General features: G+C 46.9%; 2 protein-coding genes across 7 annotated transcripts in view; one reads left to right on the forward strand and one right to left on the reverse strand.

The window, feature by feature from the left end:
- fbn1 (fibrillin 1) overlaps window positions 1–17,810 on the forward strand; it is a 43,127-nt gene extending 25,317 nt beyond the window's left edge. For all 3 annotated transcript variants that reach the window (XM_011610003.2, XM_003969834.3, XM_029845711.1), the window contains 34 exons: window positions 836–958; window positions 1,100–1,222; window positions 1,332–1,457; window positions 2,554–2,676; window positions 2,771–2,893; window positions 2,958–3,125; window positions 3,730–3,798; window positions 3,883–4,008; window positions 5,296–5,418; window positions 5,496–5,654; window positions 5,732–5,803; window positions 5,871–5,996; window positions 6,070–6,192; window positions 7,123–7,248; window positions 7,324–7,440; window positions 7,519–7,644; window positions 7,732–7,851; window positions 8,506–8,631; window positions 9,828–9,980; window positions 10,066–10,128; window positions 10,208–10,327; window positions 10,439–10,558; window positions 10,629–10,751; window positions 11,187–11,318; window positions 12,040–12,165; window positions 12,502–12,708; window positions 12,949–13,074; window positions 13,297–13,419; window positions 13,968–14,084; window positions 14,738–14,866; window positions 14,968–15,087; window positions 15,499–15,730; window positions 15,808–15,982; window positions 16,264–17,810. In XM_011610003.2, the coding sequence (XP_011608305.1) occupies window positions 836–958; window positions 1,100–1,222; window positions 1,332–1,457; window positions 2,554–2,676; window positions 2,771–2,893; window positions 2,958–3,125; window positions 3,730–3,798; window positions 3,883–4,008; window positions 5,296–5,418; window positions 5,496–5,654; window positions 5,732–5,803; window positions 5,871–5,996; window positions 6,070–6,192; window positions 7,123–7,248; window positions 7,324–7,440; window positions 7,519–7,644; window positions 7,732–7,851; window positions 8,506–8,631; window positions 9,828–9,980; window positions 10,066–10,128; window positions 10,208–10,327; window positions 10,439–10,558; window positions 10,629–10,751; window positions 11,187–11,318; window positions 12,040–12,165; window positions 12,502–12,708; window positions 12,949–13,074; window positions 13,297–13,419; window positions 13,968–14,084; window positions 14,738–14,866; window positions 14,968–15,087; window positions 15,499–15,730; window positions 15,808–15,982; window positions 16,264–16,638 (4,640 nt within the window). In that variant the 3' untranslated portion in view covers window positions 16,639–17,810. The remainder of the gene's footprint in view (window positions 1–835; window positions 959–1,099; window positions 1,223–1,331; window positions 1,458–2,553; window positions 2,677–2,770; window positions 2,894–2,957; window positions 3,126–3,729; window positions 3,799–3,882; window positions 4,009–5,295; window positions 5,419–5,495; window positions 5,655–5,731; window positions 5,804–5,870; window positions 5,997–6,069; window positions 6,193–7,122; window positions 7,249–7,323; window positions 7,441–7,518; window positions 7,645–7,731; window positions 7,852–8,505; window positions 8,632–9,827; window positions 9,981–10,065; window positions 10,129–10,207; window positions 10,328–10,438; window positions 10,559–10,628; window positions 10,752–11,186; window positions 11,319–12,039; window positions 12,166–12,501; window positions 12,709–12,948; window positions 13,075–13,296; window positions 13,420–13,967; window positions 14,085–14,737; window positions 14,867–14,967; window positions 15,088–15,498; window positions 15,731–15,807; window positions 15,983–16,263) is intronic.
- Window positions 17,811–18,000: 190 nt separating this feature from the next.
- On the reverse strand, window positions 18,001–19,950 carry dut (deoxyuridine triphosphatase). 4 transcript variants are annotated; one of them, XM_011610005.2, is made up of 7 exons: window positions 19,835–19,950; window positions 19,101–19,263; window positions 18,770–18,861; window positions 18,623–18,667; window positions 18,472–18,546; window positions 18,231–18,301; window positions 18,001–18,126 (listed from the first exon to the last, which is right to left on the reverse strand). In XM_011610005.2, the coding sequence occupies exons 1-7, from the start codon at window positions 19,842–19,844 to the stop codon at window positions 18,070–18,072; spliced, it is 513 nt and encodes a 170-aa protein (XP_011608307.2). In that variant the 5' UTR covers window positions 19,845–19,950; the 3' UTR covers window positions 18,001–18,069. The 4 variants fall into 4 exon arrangements, with proteins under 4 accessions (XP_011608307.2, XP_029701572.1, XP_011608308.2 ...); XM_029845712.1 differs by having other exon boundaries at window positions 19,745–19,891; XM_011610006.2 differs by lacking the exon at window positions 19,835–19,950 and adding an exon at window positions 19,594–19,738.
- Between the last annotated feature and the right edge of the window lie 113 nt (window positions 19,951–20,063).

The following is a 20,063-nucleotide window of genomic DNA, read 5'->3' on the forward strand; positions in this document are numbered from 1 at the left end:
AATTATAACCCCCACACACACACCCACACACACACACACACACGCACACACACTTACATTTGTTTGCACAGTCCTCTGCACTCAGGTGTGTTCATCAGTCCTCTTTGTTACTGACATGAACATTGTTTTAGCTGACTTTTTTCAGAGGGCCCTCGCCTTCCTTGGTGCTGTAACAGCATCTGTTTCAAGATGTTTGATTGTTATACCCTGGGTGTTAGCGGCTTTATAAAGACAGCAAGTTTTAATTGGGCCCAATTTAACTTAATAGACACATTTTTAATACCCACATCTATGAGGTATCTACTGGGAGAGTTTTAATTTAGTTTTAATGGTTTTGCTGTGAAGGAATGTTAGTTGGCTGATCGCTGCATGACATTTTATTAGAAATTATATTTGGGAAGGATTACATCCCCAAATTTGATATGTGTGGTGAGAAAACCAAAGCTGAGGGATGCTGCGATTGCCTTAAGTAACCTCACAATTAGCAACTCAGAATAGGGATATTTCTCTCACTTTTAAGCCTTTTTGTAGGTTCTGGGCAAACCTCAACAGAGAATATCCAGAGACCAGCTCAGCTCATTAAACCTCTGCAGGAAGGCTATTAGTATTGGATTCAGGAGAATTTCCCGGCGCTTCCTGCTCTGAAATACGGCTCTTCGTGGATGAAGACAGTGACCCAGAAAGACTCCGTTCTGTCATCTCCTGCTGCTGTCTTTATGCAGCTCAAACCAACCCACACCGCAAAGCCAAGAACCCCAGCGGAACCAGCTCCAGCATCATTAGACCATCAAAAAGTATCTGGTTTTTTTACTGACTAATTTCTTTTTTCTCTCAGATATAAACGAGTGTGAGATTGGAGCCCATAATTGCGACGGACACGCTACCTGCACCAACACAGCTGGAAGCTTCAAATGCGACTGCGCTCCAGGATGGATCGGTGATGGCTTCAAGTGTACAGGTGTTTACACTTATTAGTCCTACCAAAAGGGTATAAAGCAAGGAACGCATTCTGGACAAGGCTCAGGAAGCTGCAAGATAGGGAATCATCCCATGTTTAATGTGGGAGTAACCCGCAGGACTGGTACATTTTGTGTTGCAGACCTGGATGAGTGCTCAAATGGGACGCACAAGTGCAACAACAACGCAGAGTGTCACAACACACTGGGTTCATACCGCTGCACATGCAAGGAGGGATTCTCGGGAGATGGTTTCTTCTGCTCAGGTCACACACACACGTACATACATACATGTTTCAAACTAACACCCGCCATTTTTCATCCCCTGTTGCATCGTTCAGGGTAATGACTGTGTCTGACTGTGTCTGACCACAGACAGTGACGAGTGTGCGGAGAACAGCAACCTGTGCGAGAGCGGCCACTGCCTGAACATGCCGGGAGGCTACCGCTGCGAGTGCGACATGGGCTTCATCCCTACTGCTGATGGGAAGGCCTGCGAGGGTAAGACAGCGAGTTGGCTGACTTTCCTCTGGAATTGGAGTCCGTCCTCATTGGTTTAGCGCGTAGATGTCGTCACATCTAAGCACAACTTCAAACTTTGGGGCCCTTTTATTACGCGCCTTTAAATTTAGGTGGTGTTGCTCTTTCAAACAGTTGTTTGCTTTCCCACTCGGAGACACAAGCAGGCCGCACTGATGCTGCCTTTGAAACCAGCTTGTGTGATAATAATTTCAGTGTGTGAAGCTGCAGGTTAGTGACAGAGAGCAACAGAGAGCAACAGAGTGTTCAGACGGTGACCACTGCAGGGAATGAAGAATTGGCACTGGGAAAGCAATGAGTATGTAACTGGGTCGTAAAAGTACGGAAAATATTTGTAGCATTTGCACATTTACTCGTTCCAAAGCACCGCCGTCGCTTTATATTTCTGTGCATCAGGTGGTTCACAGCAAACCTCAGAGGAAGCTGCAGCTGCTCCACTTCCTAAAACACACAAAAATGCTCAGAGATCTGAATGTTAAGAATTCTTGAACACTTTTACCAAACAGACAAACTTGTAACTATTAATCAAACTCATTTAAACACAAACAGAAGGATTCCTCGACCACTTAAGAGGTCGGTATTCTTTAATTCCTCCCACATCACAGATGTGCATTTTTCTCTTGATTGTTAGCATCTTGTCTTGGTGAGCTATTGAAGAGCACGGACACGTGACCACGGCAGATGAATGTGACTTTCGTGCAGCGATAAGGCCTCACTGTTCTCAGCCCAGTGAGCAGCCTGGCCTCATTTTGCTGCTGTGTCAAACATCCTGAAATAACCTGTCCAGCTCTGGGTCTCGAAACAGCCGGGACTGGACATGTGTCTAATGATGTGGAAGAGCACAATTTCATAAGCTGCTCCTCTCGCCGTGTATGTGTGTCGGTCTGGCCACTTTATTTTGTCCCAGAACTGTCATTCTTTAGCAGAGGTGAGCGGCCTTCACTTCCTATTGCTTACTGCCAATTTTCCACCATGATCCCATGATCCACTAATCCCTCACAGCTGGGTCTCTCTCTCTCTCTCTCTCTCTCTGTCTCTGTCTCTCTCTCTTCTACAGACATAGACGAATGTACCTTTGCTGACATCTGTGTCAATGGACGCTGCCGCAACATCCCGGGACTGTTCCGATGCGAATGTAATATCGGTTATGAACTTGATAGAAGTGGAGGCAACTGCACAGGTGAGACAAGTAAACACACAACAAGAGTGTAAATAAAATAAGCAGTTAGCGGGGTATTTACTATTTACTGACCGTGCATCTATTTGTTCATCAGATGTGAATGAATGTGCAGACCCGACCTTCTGCATCAATGGGATCTGTGTTAACAATCCTGGAAGCTACTTGTGTCAGTGCCCAGTGGATTTTGAGCTCAACCCCACAGGGGTGGGCTGCGTAGGTAAGACCCCACAGCATATTGTCTGGTTTATTGACCTGGGTCTGACATGCATACATGTGCGCAGACACCCGCTCTGGGAGCTGCTTCCTGGAGGTCCGGTCCCGGGGAGATGCCTCAGAGAGCTTGGAATGCTCCAACGAGATCGGAGTCGGTGTTGCCAAGGCGTCCTGCTGCTGTTCGCAGGGCAATGGCTGGGGAAGTCCATGTGAACCGTGTCCCTCCGTGAACTCCAGTGAGTCCACCACCTCACAATATGAACACAGCTATGGGTCACTTCTACCCGCGACTGTCCTCTTGAAAGTGATGATGACCTTTTTTGGCTTTATATCATGCATAATTCTAAAGGGTTCAGTCTCCTTCACTAGTTTATAGCTTTAGTTTAGTAGTTTCTATGTGCATTATAAGTCTTAAATAATTGGGTCTGAAAAATAACAGACAGAAAAAGTGAATCCGCTCATTTTCACATGTTGGTGTACGGCTGCCTGCTCCTCTCGTAAAGATGAGGTGGTTTTGTGCAACTTAGTTGAAATTGCCAGCAGATGATTCAATCACCGGCCTGACTCATCCGTTCAGCTCAATGAAATGCACGCATCTAGGACAAAAACAAAAAGGTCTCATTTTCAGTTTGTAAATCTAAGGAGCTGCAGTCATGTCTGGTCCACCGGGCTCTGCACAGTACCCCGTGATCTGAGGGGGGTGGTGGGCAGGAAACGGCTTTTTAGACTGCTCACCAAATATGCATCTCGGCATCATCCGGCAATAAAACGGCGATTATTGTGATTTATGGGTGTGTTTTTGCTGGGCAGTGTGATGAACTGCTGCTTTCTTGGTTACAGCTGAGTACAAGACCCTGTGTCCAGGAGGAGAGGGCTTCAGACCTAACCCCATCACTGTCATCTTAGAAGGTCAGATACGCCCATACACACCGCTAACACACACACGCGCGCAGGCACAGAAAGGTAACCTCGTCCACCCTCTGTCTCTGGCAGACATCAACGAGTGCCAGGAGCTGCCGGGTTTGTGCCAGGGAGGAAAGTGCATCAACACCTTCGGCAGCTTCCAGTGCGAATGTCCTCGAGGCTACGCTCTGAACACGGACACCAGAGTGTGTGAAGGTATCAGGGACACACACATGAGCCTCACAGGTGGCCCAGACATTCAGAGGGAAGGAAACGGAGGCCAGCCCTAAAGAAACATGGGAAGACAGGAAGCGCAGTCTGACTTCAAAAAGACAACAATAGCAGGCCTTTTCCACAAAAATGAAGTCATTTCCCCAGTTTTCTGTGTTTCTAAGCCCAGTCTGGATGATGAGACGCTCTGAAGAGCAGGTTTCTGATGTGGCCAGCCCCCTCCTGAGGGAAGTACACTGATTCCCCCTGAGACAGACCAAAGATGGTGGAGGGAAGGATGAAGAGATACATGAGATGGGTGTTTATAATAGCCAAGCTGGAACAGAAAGGAGCAGAGCGTTAAACAATGACATGTGGCTGGCGGCATTTTAATTAGCATGTGTCCGTTGGCCCACAGAACAAAAGAGATCGTCTGACTTATGAAGACCAGGACTGAATGTTACTATGTGTTTAGTTCATTAACGGCTCGAGACGGAAGGAACAAACATGACGTTTTGTTGTTTGGTCGAGGAAGTCTTGAGAACAGAAACCAAAACTGCCTGTTGGTCTGCCAATAAGGCCCTGATTTTTTTTTAAAAATGTGGTCTTATAAAGCACCTTTGTTTCACCAGGAAAATCCATCAAGTGTGGAATATAAACATGATTACAGAACATGGAGCAGAAGAAAAGGTGCCTCTTAAGAGCACGCCTATAGCTTGAGAGCAAATGTTAACCACAGAGATGGTCAGTTTGTTGATTGTTTCAAAGACGTCAAACACAGGGAACCAGAACCCCCAGATGTGCCCAGTGGTTTCTCAGCTCATGGCTCTCAGCTCCCAGGAGCTGTGCTGAGATGTTGGTGATGATAAGGATGCAGAAGATGTTGTCTGAGATCGCCTCCAGCAGAAAATGAGACGGCAGTGCAGGTGGAGAAGTCCAGGGCAGGTGTGCAGAGCTGCAGTTCATTTAAGAGGATTGCTGGATGTCCTGCCAGATTCTCTGAAAACAACCTGAAGATTAGTCTGTGAGATTGAAATGCTCAGGTGGACGGCACCTAACCGTTGCCAGCTCAACAACTGCGGATGCCTTCGTGACATTTCACCAAATATCCAGAATAGTGATGTTCATCTACTGGAATTCCTATTTTTGGTACAACATCTTGAAGGTATCTGGAACAAATATTAGAATTGAGATCATCAACAAGGACGATGATCCAAAAAGGAGGAGCAGACAGACGTAAAATTGTGTGACGCACATACATTGGACACAAATAAGCGACTTCTGCGTTTCCAGATGTCGACGAGTGCGATCAACCCGGCATCTGTGGTCCAGGAAACTGCTACAACACCATTGGGAACTACACCTGCATCTGCCCTGTAGATTACATGCAGGTCAACGGAGGGAACAACTGCATGGGTAAGTCTCACCGCCGCTGCCTTGTCCGTCCTGCTGAGTCAGCTTTGGGTTGGACGTCCTCTTTCTCTCCCTGGCAGACATGAGGAAGAGCTACTGCTACAGGAACTTTTACTCTGACAACAAGACGTGTGACGGAGAGCTGACCTTCAACATGACCAAAAAGATGTGCTGCTGCTCCTACAACATTGGCCGTGCTTGGAATAAACCCTGTGAACAGTGTCCCGTGCCCAGCACCGGTAAAGCTTCGTGCACACTCATGTCAGCTCGTGCCATAAATGCCAAAAATGTTAACTCCCTTCCTGTGTCTGCTCAGATGAGTTTGCTTTGTTGTGCGGCAGCAAGAGACCAGGATATTACATCGACATCACCACACGGCGGGTGATTGGTAAGGTTTTCCTCCCCTCACGAGTTGATGTTTGCTTTGACCTCAGCTGATTCCCTGTTTCCATTAGACATCGACGAGTGCAGGGAAATCCCGGAAGTGTGTGAGAATGGGCTGTGCATCAACATGATTGGCAGTTTCCGCTGTGAGTGCCCGATCGGCTTCATCTACAATGACAAGCTGCTAATTTGTGAAGGTGAGGCCTGACCGTGACGCCATGACTGATTTTATTTTGCCAGTTTTTCAATCTCCCGCTCTTGTCATTTTAGATATCGATGAATGCCAGAATGGACTTGTGTGCCAACAGAACGCAGCTTGTCTGAACCTGCCGGGAAGCTTCCGCTGTGACTGTAAGCCTGGATATCGCTTCACCCCTACTGGACAGTGTCTCGGTAAGGCAGTGATGGCGAGCACCGATGGCCCGGGAAGAACTGAAATGTTAGTCCTGCAGGCACCGTGGGTGGGAATGGGTTCAGTCAACTCCCACTGACCTTGGAGGAGATTACACAGAGTTGGTGGAAACATGGAGCAACCTTAGAGAAAATCCAGCTTAAAAAAATGTTCCACGTGGATGAAGCTGACGTTTTTGGGTCTTCTCGCGGCTTGACTCTGTCTTCGCTTTCAAACTCGCTCTCATTAATTTATTTGAACGGCAGAGAAGGAAGCCAAATTTAAAGCACCAGATGCGGCACAATGACGGGGATTTTTTTCACTTTTGGGGCTTTGTATTGAGGAGGAACATTTGTTGGAAGTTTTTCATAGGATAGTAGAGGATAGCAAAGGATTAGAGAGGAGATGAGAGGCCCTCCCTCTAAAGTAAAGAACCCACGTCCACATGCCTAATAATATTTGTTTTTGCTAGCAACAGTTGTTTAGATGGTTGTAAAATAATATTTAAATAAACAGTTCGGTTGTTATCTTTTGACAGGTTTCCAGTAACCAAGATATTTTCCACATTTTAAATTTTGGGCAGCAGCTGCCAAGGCGTCAGGCATTGATCCAGGCAGAAAGCTCTGTTTCCTCTTGCTGTTTTAGAAAGGGAGTTGTGTATTTTCCAGGTGGTTCAAAGTCTGCCTTCGAATGACGCTCCGGGGACCAATAACGGTTTTTGAATTGAATCAAAGTGATCTGCCTGGAGCAATAGCCCTAGTAGGTAACGGTGGGAGATATCGGGACGTCAAGATCACTCACACCGTATTTGGTGTCAGTTCCTTGACCGCATCAGACAAATGGGCCTAATTTCCATTATGTTTCCATCCTCACTTTCTTGTAGTGTTCAGTGCACATCGCAAAGAGTGAGAATTTTTTTTTTACCTTTTCAGATCGTAATGAATGCATTGAGAACCCTGGGATCTGTAACCCTGGTCAGTGCATTGACACCCTGGGCAGTTACCGCTGCATCTGCCCCAACGGCTTCAAAATGACGCGGGACCAGTCCATGTGCGTTGGTAAGACCCCACCGCTTGTTTCTCACCTTGAGGCTACTCTCTGAGCCGGAATGGTGACGAAGCTCTTGGTTTCAGATGTGGACGAGTGTGAAAGGCAGCCTTGTGGAAACGGGACCTGCAAGAACACGGTGGGCTCCTACAACTGTCTGTGCTACCCCGGATTTCAGAACTCGCACAACAGCGACTGCATTGGTGCGTGCATCTGCAACCATGGGAGTCGAAGCGGGAAATCTGCATGTAGCCTCACGTATTTGTGTGTGTGTTGCTCAGATGTGGACGAGTGTGCTGTGCAGAGGGGCTTGTGCCGGAATGGGCAGTGCCTGAACATTGTGGGCACCTTCCTCTGTGTGTGCCATGACGGCTACGAGCTCACCGCGGATGGGCGTCTGTGTGTAGGTAAGGAAGCGCTCCGGCATTTCTCACTCTCATCCAAGGTTGATCCGCATCTTTAACTTTCTGTCCGTTTTCTTTTTGAAAACTCAGATATTAACGAATGTGCGGTGAATCCAAGCACATGTGGTGCAGGAACTTGTCTTAACCTGGATGGGTCGTACAGGTGTATCTGCCCACCAGGCTATTATCTCCACGAGGAAACATGCGAAGGTAGGGTCGTATCAGTTAAGACCAGTCAGAACGTGACTAATAAAGCATGATCTCTGCAGAGGAGATGCTTACAGAACATCCTGTTCAACTGTAGTCGTATTATTAACGAGTCCGTGAAAATGGAGGCAAGCTGCATAAAATGGCTGTTACTCCTGCCATGTTTTTTCTAGACCTCTTAAATCAACATTTCATTTCAGTTTCTTTTGATGGAGTTAAAACGATAAAAGCTTTGCTGCAGTGGTGCTGCTGCACTTCTCCCATAGCTCAAATCGCCTTGTTGCTACAAATTACCTCCCTTCTCCCTTTCGCATGTGGGAGTGGGCCGGAGCCAGAGCGCTCTTGATTGTTTATCCACTGGGGCTGATGAGGAGATGTTCAGCAGACTTCACACATTCCAGCAGTTCGCTCTGTTCTTGGAAGCACGTAGGCAAAAAAGTGCTGAATTCTCAGCATCGGTAACAGAAGCAGATGCTATGAGTGAACATGTGACACATTGGCTATTACAGATAAGAAGTCTGTTTTTAACTAACCAGTCAATATTAATGTGATGTCAACTTTGGAAGCACTTCAAGGGCAGCGGGACAGAAATATGATGGCACGGATTGTGATTAGGCTTCTGTGAAATGGTTGACGTCCTTCCTCTCCCTCTGTCAGATATTGACGAGTGCTCCCAGTTGCCTGAGATCTGCACCTTTGGAACCTGCTCCAACACCGAGGGAAGCTTCACCTGCCTGTGTCCCGAGGGCTTCCAGATTTCTGCCTCCGGGCGCAGATGTATAGGTAATCGTGGCTGTGGGAGCGACCCAGACAGGGAGAGGGCGGCGGAGTGTGTGTGAGCGCCGGTGGAGAGTGAGCAGCGCTCTGTTAGACTTGGCATGCTGCGATCCAGCTGGTTCTGGTGCTGCTGTTGCCTCTGCGAGGCCAAGGGTGGTTCCTGATATATCGCTTTTTCATTTTCCCCCTCGTGTTTAAGTGCACTTATGCACATATGTGGGTTATGGGTTGGGTAGGGAGTTCCCCATCTAAACACTCATGTGATGACATCATCAGCAGTTCACTTCGTTTTACTTTCCCAGCGTCACAAGTGAGGTTCAGGTCATGGCCAGAGGAGGCAGGGTGGAGTCGAACATGGGTAATAAAAGACATTTCTTGGCCATGACAGAAACTTTCCCACTGACAGGACCAGCCTTTTTCTTTAGTGTGATCGGCGTGAACAGCCCAAGGATGAGAACCATCGAGGAGCCTTTGTATGTTCTCACGTTTAAAACATGTTTTCATTTATTCCTCCCGATCAAAGATATTTTAATATTTAGAGCTGCTGTATGTGGAGACCAGATGGAATTAGCTCTGTGGGCTCAGTGGTTCAGAGGGGGCTAAACACAGGGGTGTTGGTAATTAGGTGTGATGCAAAAGCCCCCCCACCCAACACCATTGTGCTGCCATTTCTAATGACTAGCCTGAATGGAGCAACAACATCCTTGGATGTGTGATTAACTGTGACTTAAAGGCCATTTATCCCATTTAACCGTGAAGAAGCAGATTTGAAATAGTTGCCAAGCGGCCGTGCACCAACATCAGTCTGTTGTCGACTGAGAGACGAGTTTGATGGAGAACAAAAACATGATGTTTTCCTCACATACACCAGCTTTTCTCTTGTGTGTGTTTGTGTGTGCGCGATTTTTGCCTCTGGACCAGGTGTGTGTGCATGTGTGTGTGATTTATGGTGGTCAGAAAGCTTATTTGTGTTGGGTTCTGTGAAGAACAATGCTAGCAAGGAGAACTAGAGCATGTGCTTCTCATTACCAGTAAATGTCTGCCTGGTTTAGGAGGAAGCAGAGAGACATGTGAATCGGAGAGAGGTGGAAGTTTCTGACAAACACAGATGACCGAGATGATTTTCACCCTTGTGATTTAAAACCAATACATATAGTTTATTTGGAGTGTGCATTTTGTCATCAATGTGTGTCGATTGGCAGATTTCCGTATGAACTACTGCTATACAAAGTTTGAAAATGGACGCTGCCAGGCTCCGAAGCCTCAGAACACGACCAAGGAGGTGTGCTGCTGTACTGGAATGCCAGGTCAAGGCTGGGGAGACCCCTGTGAAATTTGCCCCAGCAAAGGAGAGGGTAAGCATGTTCCCCATCTCTGAGAGGACAGAAAACTCAGATTCCAGATTTGAGTGTCCCTTTTTACTCTTCTCTATATTTCCAGAGGCCTATCCTCATCTCTGTCGCAATGAGGGCTATCAACAGGGACGAGACGACCATCCAAAAGGTCATTAACACTGAATCGTCACCACTGACTTGGTGCCAGACTGGTGGTAAATTACTTTCCTGTTGATTTTCTTTTGCAGATGTTGATGAGTGCCTCAATGACCCTTGCATTAACGGCCAATGCATCAACACAGATGGCTCTTTCCGGTGTGAATGTCCCATGGGATACCAGTTGGACATCAGTGGTGTCAGATGTGAAGGCCAGTTCAGCCAGAGCTTTCCTATATCATCGTCTCCTTAGCATCATATTCCCATTTTAAGCAACTAGTAGATGGATTTAAACGTACTGTATTTGTGATACTGTTCAACAGACACTAATGAGTGCAGCATTGGCAATCCTTGTGGCAACGGCACATGCACAAATGTCCTCGGGGGCTTTGAGTGTGCATGTGAAGATGGCTTTGAGCCTGGATCCATGATGGCCTGTGAAGGTATGTGAAAGTTCTCTCTATCCAGTCGGCTGTTTCCCCTTCGACCTGTTTCACTCTGCTGCTTCTCCAGACATCAACGAGTGCACCCAGAATCCTCTGCTGTGCGCCTTCCGCTGTGTCAACGTGGTGGGCTCGTATGAGTGCAAGTGTCCCACAGGCTACGTGCTGCGTGAGGATAGGAGGATGTGCAAAGGTATGGCAGCTAAGTGACTCTGGCTCGCTCTATTTACTGGACAACGCAGGCTGAAAATAAACGAAGCAGGACACAGACGTGACGTGTAGCACCATAAAGTTACGTAACGCTCTCTCATTGAGATCCTTAAGGGTTCTGCAACTCCGCTCGGGCTAAAACATGGGTGAATGCCATCAGTGTTTACTCCTTGGCCCTCTCAGACAGATCGGTACTGTAGCAACGGTTATATTTGGAGGGAATCACAGTGACAGAAGGAATCATTCACTGTCCGCAGCATCCCTGTTTACATTACAGCTCCAAACAGACCCCCGACTCTCCCATACAGACTTATGGGGCTGTAGTCCTGACAGATGTCTGTGTTTCATCTCTAGTGGAAGCACGTACACCTTCTTTACAACTGTGATTCTTAGACTCATTGTCCCTTTTGATCCCCAGACCAGAACGAGTGTGAAGATGGTATAGATGACTGTGCCGGCAGAGGTATGACCTGCAAGAACCTCATCGGTACATACATGTGCATCTGTTCCCCCGGATACACACGCCAGCCCAGCGGCGAGGGTTGCATGGGTAAGATTCTCACTTGCTGTTAAAAACTTAAAATCAATCACATAGTAGATCTCGATGAATGAAATCTTTCAGTTAAAAGTCTTTATTCATTTCAAAGTGTAATCCACTGAAAACAGAACAATCAGTAGTGACACTTATGGACATCATGCCCTCATGACACCCTTATAGAGTCCAGTTCTGACATGGGCCAAAAACATGCCCACCACTGGCCTGCTGGAGGTCGTTGTAGGGCTTTGGCAGTGCTCCTTCTGCCCCTCCTTGCATAAAGGGGCAGATAATGGTCCTGATGCTGGGTGGTTTCATGCCCATTGCCCCCTCCACCCCTCCAGTCTCTCAGTTTCTCCCCTAAGCTCTTGACACCGCACTGGTGGACACTGTTCTAGCCACAGCAGGTATGAATGTGCGGCCTCTGTGGGATGCAGAGACTGCAGCAGACTGCCCCTGCTGGCGAAGTCTCTGGGGGGAAAAATACAAAACTGGCCAAGATTCACCCAGACAGGATAGAGAAGACTATAACTAATTTAATAAAATCCATTTTATTTTGGAGTAGAGATTTAATGATGTATCGAGTGTGTCCCACAGAAGATGTGTTTGGTGTTTAGATACATTATGCATTTGCTTAATTTGACCCATTTAATCATCGATTATCACATTTTCCGTATGTGTGTTCACAATCTAAAGGATTTTCTGTCCGTCTTTCACATTTCCAACGTTTGTGCAGATCTGAATGAGTGTATGGCAAAACCGGGCATCTGTAAAAACGGCCGCTGCGAGAACACAGTGGGAAGCTACCGCTGCAAATGTGACCAAGGATTCATCGCGAACCCCACACAGACCGAATGTATCGGTAAGGATGTCGATTCAGGTCACTTTTTTTCATTCTTAATTTTATCTATGCTTTCTGGGTTACTTCTGGGAATGTAACCAACCCGTCTCTTCCGGCAGAGAAAGCAGCAAGGAAATCCTTTCACGCCTTCCTCCCTTTACTAAAAATAGGCTGGCAGATAGAGGCGATGTGCTGAAATCTGTGAGAAGGACCTGGGTTGAGTTTGTAAACCTCACGGTTATCTCTCAGACAGCCCCGATAAAGCAGTCTGGCTTTTAAAGGCCAGCTCCTATCTTAGAGGGGGTGGTCCAGGTTTGTCATCTTGGGTTTTCTCTGTCTGGCTGCTCCACCCTTCAGATAACCGTGAAGGCTTCTGCTTCACTGAAGTTCTGACCACGCTGTGTCAGATGACCTCCAGTAACCGGAACATGGTGACCAAGTCCGAGTGCTGCTGTGATGGCGGCAGAGGATGGGGCACCAACTGTGAGCTCTGCCCCCTCCCTGGGACCACACAGTATAAGAAGATGTGCCCTCTGGGTCCTGGCTTCACCACTGATGGAAGAGGTATCATCAGCTTTTATTCCCTAGTTGATCAAACCGCTGACATTGTGAAGCGTACCTCCTGATGAAATCACTTAAAAATACGAGTATGTTTGACGCAACAGTGACGCGGATCGATAAATACCTGCAACAATATTTCCCTGAGGTCACTGTTACAGCTGTTGTTCAGTCATCTTTTGGCAGACATGGTTATTCCCACTGGGGCCAATTATCTGGCATTAACGTTCTCTGGTTTCTCTCCAGACATTGACGAGTGTCGTGTGATGGGAAATCTGTGCAAGAACGGTCAGTGCTTCAACTCGTTGGGTTCCTACACCTGCACCTGCAAACCTGGCTACACCACGGACATCACCGGGACGACCTGTGTGGGTAAGGACGCAGTACCCGCACTTCACCTTTCTCCCCATCCCTGACGCCTCCGGTTCTCTTTCCCGCCATCCGCCGAGACGACGTGGGCGGACAGCCCACACACTTGCTTAAAAAATGCACCCCGAGCCTGCCTGTCTGTCTCGTTGGTTTCCCCTCCTGGAATTTCTGGCAGCGGGATCAAACTGCACCTCTCACCCTTTGTATCTCCCCCTCCCTTTCCAGACGTGGATGAGTGCATTCAGGCACCCAAGCCTTGTAACTTCATCTGCAAGAACACAGAGGGAGGGTACCTGTGCTCCTGCCCGCGCGGATACATCCTGCAGGAAGACGGAAAGAGCTGCAGAGGTCTCTCTCACACACACACGCACGCACGCACACACACGTCTGACAGGGCAGAAGACTCAAACAACAGTAGTCGAGCTGATTTTAGCGCTTGTAGAGAACCGTGATCCTGTGAAGATTTCCCCGAAGGATAAGTGACGTCGAACTTGTCGCTCGACTTAATTTCCAGGTGGGGGACCTCGGCCTTGGGCCAGAACCTCTGCTCACTGTCCCATGACATTCCATTTGGACTGGTGTGTGCAGAGGGCATGTTCCAAACCACACGGCTCGCTGTACATGTTCCTCTGGGTGTTTTTCTGTTTATAGATCTTGTTTATGAGTCCAGACCATTGAGGACCAGTTATTTTTATTTATCATGGCTTTAGTGATCCATCAATCTGCCTAAATGCAGTTCATTTGTGGGTCAGTGACTGTAGAAGGACTGGAATTTGAGTCAGAGTGCAGACAGTGGGATGTGCATTTACCTCACACAGGCTCAGACACTTGTCTAAAGAGCCCTTAATACTTTTTGGGAGATATTTCCGCCTCACTCTGATCTCTCTCTTTTTTAGATCTGGACGAATGTTCGACCAAACAGCACAACTGTCAGTTCTTGTGCGTTAACACCATCGGTGGCTTCACCTGCAAGTGTCCTCCTGGCTTTTCCCAGCATCACACTGCCTGTATCGGTGAGTAAAAAACCTCAATAGGGAAACTCTGTCAGCACACCTTTGACCGCTCTTCGTTGTTCATGGTACACAACCCAGCCACGTCATACGATGGAACGTCATTTGATGGAACGTGTGTCAGCCCCCTGCATTAAAGAGTCCTAAAACACCCACTGGTTCGACCTTTACGATCTCTTGTTCAAAGATAATGGACTCTGGCTGATATCACACTGATCTTATTAAGCTCGACTGGTTTGGAGTCGTGTCAGCTCAGCAGTGCTCTGTTATGGAACTTTGCAGTGGATCGCCATGACGACCAGACGCCTTTCTCTTTTTTTTTTTTTCCAGACCATAAAACAGCCTCCTCGATGAAGTCAAGCTTCAAGTTTTGAAGCAATAAAGCTATGATGACAGTTATAGGTGTTAGAACGTTATCAGACACGAACAAGTGACATTGGGGATCCTTCCATCCATCCGAACCATTCTTGAATAAACGAATACCCCTGACTTCCTTCTCTTTTGCATCGATTGCAGCCACAACTTGACAAGATCATTTTGATTCAAGGCTGACTTGACTGTGGAACACCCGTTGATTGAGCTGAGCTGCTGTGACTCATATCTCATCTGTGGGCAGATCGGCCGCCTTAACCCAGCCGATCCTTTCCTTCTTGCAGACAACAACGAATGTGCGACAGATCCCAATCTGTGTGGCAACAACGGCGTCTGCCAGAACACGCCGGGGAGCTTCAGCTGCGACTGCCAGCGTGGATTCTCGTTGGATCCGAACGCTCAAGCCTGTGAAGGTCGGTCAGCAACCGACCTTTAACGGCAGCCTGTGTGATGGCTGATCCAGTGCAGAATCCGTCTCCTGCAATAAGACTCGCTGTTTTTTCGCCCCTGACAGATATGGACGAGTGTGACGGCAACCACAGGTGCCAGCACGGCTGTCAGAACCTGGTGGGTGGATACCGGTGCAGCTGTCCGCAGGGCTACCTGCAGCACTACCAGTGGAACCAGTGTGTGGGTGAGAAGCTCCACTGTTGTTTTTGTTAGCAAATATAGAAATTCTTTCCCTTTGAGGCATCCTGATGTGTCTGTTGCCAAAGTATGTACCTGGCAGTCCTGATATTCCAGGCTAGATTCCATTTTGAAGCCGTTTATTAACGAGTTATTGTCCTCCCCCTTCACCTCTTTCCTGACACTTTTATAATACAAATACTCTAGAGTGGTTGTCATTTCCCTGTATAGTTTAACCTTTCCCTGAGTGAAGTGAGGCCATGAGAAAAGAAAATCACAGGCTCAAACTACATCCTGCTCACCCGCTTAAAAGACTCAGGCGTTGAGTTCATGTGACTGGAGTAAGTGTTTGTGTCAGTTTGGGTCAGTTCACTCTGACCTTTTGTTGGTTTCTTGTCCTCCGTTTTCTGTCGACCAGATGAGAACGAGTGTCTGAACGCTCAGATCTGCGGGGGAGCATCGTGTCACAACACCCTGGGGAGCTTCCGCTGCCTCTGCCCCACCGGCTTCAACTACGAGCAGGGCGGTGGCGGATGCTTGGACATTAACGAGTGCTCCACCAGCCAGAACCCCTGCAAGTTTGGATGCTCCAACACGGACGGGGGTTACCTCTGCGGGTGTCCGCCTGGGTACTACCGTGCCGGGCAAGGGTACGTGAGGGACCAGCCATGTGATAGCTGCCCGTAGAGATTCCTGCTTGACGAACAGCTTTGTTTTGGTCCCACAGGCACTGCGTTACGGGTCTGGGCTTTGGTAGCAGCTCTCTCGGTCCTGGACAGGAAGGAGAAGCAGATGATAACTCTCTGTCCCCTGAAGCCTGCTATGAGTGTAAGATCAACGGATATCCCAAGAAGGGCCGAATGCGTCGTAGCACCAACGCCACACGTGACGGAGACGTGCAGGTAATCTCTCTGCACAAATCCCAACCTCTACTTAAATATGGATGACATAAACACTCCCTGAAGGAAAAAAAAAAAGTCTCTGGTGACCGGAAGCAGTGAAACAATAGGCCCAATAACCCCAACCACTGTTTTAGACTCCATACAAAAATCAGTTATCAGTAGGCAGGAAGTAGGGACCGCAAAGAACAACTGAAAAAGTGAATCCTTAGTTGTTTGAAAACCATTTTGTTTTTGGTGGAAGGCTGCGTACTGTGACGTTCACACACTGCTGTTTCCTGCAGGAGGTTATCAGCCTGGCCAGCGTGGACATCGAAGACACCCTCCAGTTCCACCTGAACCTGAGTGACCTGAGCAACCGGGACCACATCCTGGAGTTCACCCCGGCCTTATCCACCCTCAGCGACCACGTGCGCTACAGCATCGATCACGGGAACGACCAAGGTTACTTCAAGATCAACCAGAGGGAGGGCGTCAGCTACCTGCACCTGAGCAAGAAGAAAGCCCTCCCCCCAGGAGCGTATTTGCTTCAGATCAGCAGCATGCCGCTCTTTAAGAAGAAGGAGCTGTCGCAGCTGGAGGACCAACATGATAAAGACTACCTCACAGGACAGCTGGGAGAAATCCTGAGGATGAGGGTGCAGATCATCCTCCATTAACCGTCACATGACTGAAACAGGCAGACCTTGCCGGCAACGGCTAATCCAGGGTTGGGCACACGGCCGCCAAAACATCTGACTCTGGATTAGCGGTTTGTGGCAACTTCTCCTTCAACAGTTTGTCACCAAAGAGACAAGGGGGGGGGATGTGTAACTGCGTCGTTTGGTTGCCAAAGATGATTCTACATATCATAGATACAAATTATGTGGAAAATGAAATGAAAGGCATCTTGATTCCCCAAATTCCAGACATGTGTGAAGCACCATTAGAGGCGTAAATGTATGTTTTTATTAATTGAAGGGTTTTCCGTGTTGTATGATATGTGGAATCAGGTGCCATTAAAGAGGCTTATGACTGCAGGATGCTCGAATTGTGGAGTTTTACGGAACGTCACTTAGGTGAATGAAAAGGGTCAGTTCCAATAGTCTGAAATCAATTCATTTCCTCCCCTCAGGTATATTAACTGAACAAACCCATCAACGCAAAAATAAAACTGGTCCTTCTCCACATTTTTATTTGAAATGGTGTGAAAATGAAAGAGAGGAGAGGAAAAGAACCTTCTATGGACTGTTGAGCTGTAGCCACGTCTGAGCTTGAATGATTCCTACTGCATATTTAAACTACGCTTTTCCATTTTTCCTACTGACTAGAATAATTCATATTTACTGGTGCTAGCAACACAACCACATAGACTTCTGAATGCACTGCACTACTCTGCCGAACTCTGTAGTCAGCGAGATACAAACACCATTGGACATTCTGAAGATTCCGTGTCTTTGCCCAGTAACAGCTAGCTCCTTAGCCTGCCCGCTCTCCTCTATACTACATGTAAATTGTGTTTATACTGTAATAATCGATGCCACTTTTAATCTATGAAGCATTTGTAAACTAGAGGAAGCCCCTGGAATAGAGGGGTTTGTAATGGTGCTTATTATGACCAACTACTTCCTTTGTAAACTGTGTATACATACACACCTGCACACACAACATACATTGATGATGCCAAACCTGGGCCTTCATGATTATGCACTGAGGTCTCTGTGGCCGCACGTTCTCTCACATGTACAATCAGTGCTGCGTTGGCGTGGAACAACCTGACACCAGTCCATGTTCTGTTCACATCAGTGAGGGTTTAGTTGTAAATTCACAATAAAACATTTTGGTGTATGTACTCATTGTTTTGCCTTGCTAGAGACTGAAATACATGTGTCAAAGTGATATAATTCCATGATCTGATCGTTAGAGGAACCCTGTGTTGCGCTTTTATACAACTCTTGTCTCCTGCTGCCCCCTTGTGGAGATTTGGAAGACTTGCATTTCAAATTGCACTCAACTTTAAATGAAAAACACGAACAAGTTCATATTAGCAAACATAACTTTAATAACAGATTTTAAAGCAAACATATACAACTCCCGTTATTTAGTATCCCTCAGTTGTGTCCAGTGGATCCAAATCCTCCAGCACCACGTGCCGTTTCATCAAGTGTCTAAAAGAATGAAGCAAGGTTAGTTAAAAATTAAAAAATGTAACATTGTTTTAAAAAGCTGAACCCGTGCTCTACATGTTAAACGTTTTTGAAGTGACATTTACCGTTTGCTCCAGCAGTTCTGGATAGCAGATCTTCTCACACACTAGTTGAGCAATTCTGTCACCCTTTTTCACTGCACAGAGGAAGACCAGAAATGTATACTCTTGCATATGCTCATCAGACCCTTTATCAAGGATGATCTCTACATTTTTAATTCATGAGTGACCATCATAATACCCCACCTTTCTAAAATATACCCATTTCCATTTGATGCATGCGCCATGTTATGTGTTACACACTCACCTTCAAATGTCTCCTTGCCAAAGTTGAAGAGCACAACCCCCACATTTCCTCTATAGTCTTCGTCTACAACTCCAGCTATGCAGAGCAAATAGGAACATCAGAACAAAACATGTATTTCTGGTTCACAGTCCCGGAGTAGGCAGGCACTCACCTCCGACATCTATGAAGTATTTGGCTGCTAATCCAGATCGTGGTGCTGATAAGGACGAGGGAATGAAATATGTTTTCATAAGTGGGGCCCAAGTAACGCTTCAAACCTGATAAAACCACAGTTGCAGCAGTGTCAAGAAACACTCACCCACTCTCCCATAGCATCCATGTGGAACTGCTATCTGGATGTCTGTCTTCACAATGGCCTTATCCAAAGGATCAATGGTGTAATCATAGGCACTGTTTTAAATAATAAAAAAAAAGTTAACATATGTGCATAGAGACACTTTACTTTTACAGAATGGTAGCTTGTGGAATAAGTTGCTGCCTAAAAAGACCCCCCATTTTATAAGCAAATTACTAGCTTCAATATATTACCATATAGCACAAAACATGGTCTGATATTGGTGCACTCATGCAGACAGCGTGCATGAAGTGGGTAAATATAAAAAAAATAATATATATGCAGTGTAAACAACCTGTAGAGGTCATAACCCGCTGCTTTAGCTGATCCTCTTGTTGGAGTCGTGGCATGTTCAGAAAGCTTAGCGAACCTCAGGACAGGTCTCTCTGCTGCTGTTGTTGTTGTTGTTTCTGTCCTTGCTCTTTTCGATGGCGACAAGTCTGCACAGCCAGCAACATCTACAATGCGCATGTTGACAAAAAAATGGTAGAATTAAAGCAAAAAAAATTACACAGCTTACAAAAGCCTGGGTGTACCTGGACCTAAGAACAAATTATCTCGTATGCAACACTAACACCCCCTGAGCATCTGCTGCAGAGTTTTCCCGGGTTTTTAGAAGCCGTTTCCCGCGCAGGAAGTAGAAATATTTGGCCCCTCCCCCAAATTCCGTATAATCATTTTACCCTATAAGAACGCTCAAAGGGTTCCGCGATGGGTTCAACACACGTAACATCCGATATAAAGAAAACACAGAAGAAAATGAGAGCGATTTCCATCGCTCTACTTACGCATTGCACCGCAATATAAACACGCCGTTTTCCATTCAATGTGTCATTAATGTCTTAGACCAGCGCAATGCTACACAGTCTACAACCTGCTATGGTCAATCGGCCATCGTCCTGTTGCTAATAACGTAATCCATTCTGGAATCTTGCTTGCCTTTAGTTTGAAAAACAATCTGCGTTTGAAATGTCCTTCCTAAGAAACGGGGCACAGCGTGAAAACCCGTAAAATTCTTTAACCGCATACCGATTAGCATTAGTGCGAGTTGTGTCGTTACGTTAGCTTAAACCGACTGCAAAGGTTGACTTAACCGCTCGTGGGCGCTCGCGCCGCACCGTCATCTGCTGGCGCGAGCCTGGACTGCACTTCCTCGTCCCATCCACAGTGATCCAGTTGATCAAAGTCGTAAAGAATCATTTCCTGTCTTTTCTCGGGATTATATTTATTAACCAGTAGTTTCTGTTTAATGAAAAAA

The sequence above is a fragment of the Takifugu rubripes genome, chromosome 13 (genome assembly GCF_901000725.2).
Source record: "Takifugu rubripes chromosome 13, fTakRub1.2, whole genome shotgun sequence".
Taxonomy (NCBI): Eukaryota; Metazoa; Chordata; class Actinopteri; order Tetraodontiformes; family Tetraodontidae; genus Takifugu; species Takifugu rubripes.

Bases quoted from the DNA above. Each gene is read 5' to 3' on its own strand.
- dut (XM_029845712.1), bottom strand. From the start codon at position 19,844: ATGCTAATCGGTATGCGGTTAAAGAATTTTACGGGTTTTCACGCTGTG. The intron at 18,668-18,769 runs GTGAGTGTTTCT...CGTCCTTATCAG, and splicing joins TGGATGCTATGGGAGAGTGG to CACCACGATCTGGATTAGCA. The intron at 18,302-18,471 runs GTGAGTGTGTAA...TCCTCTGTGCAG, and splicing joins TGGCAAGGAGACATTTGAAG to TGAAAAAGGGTGACAGAATT.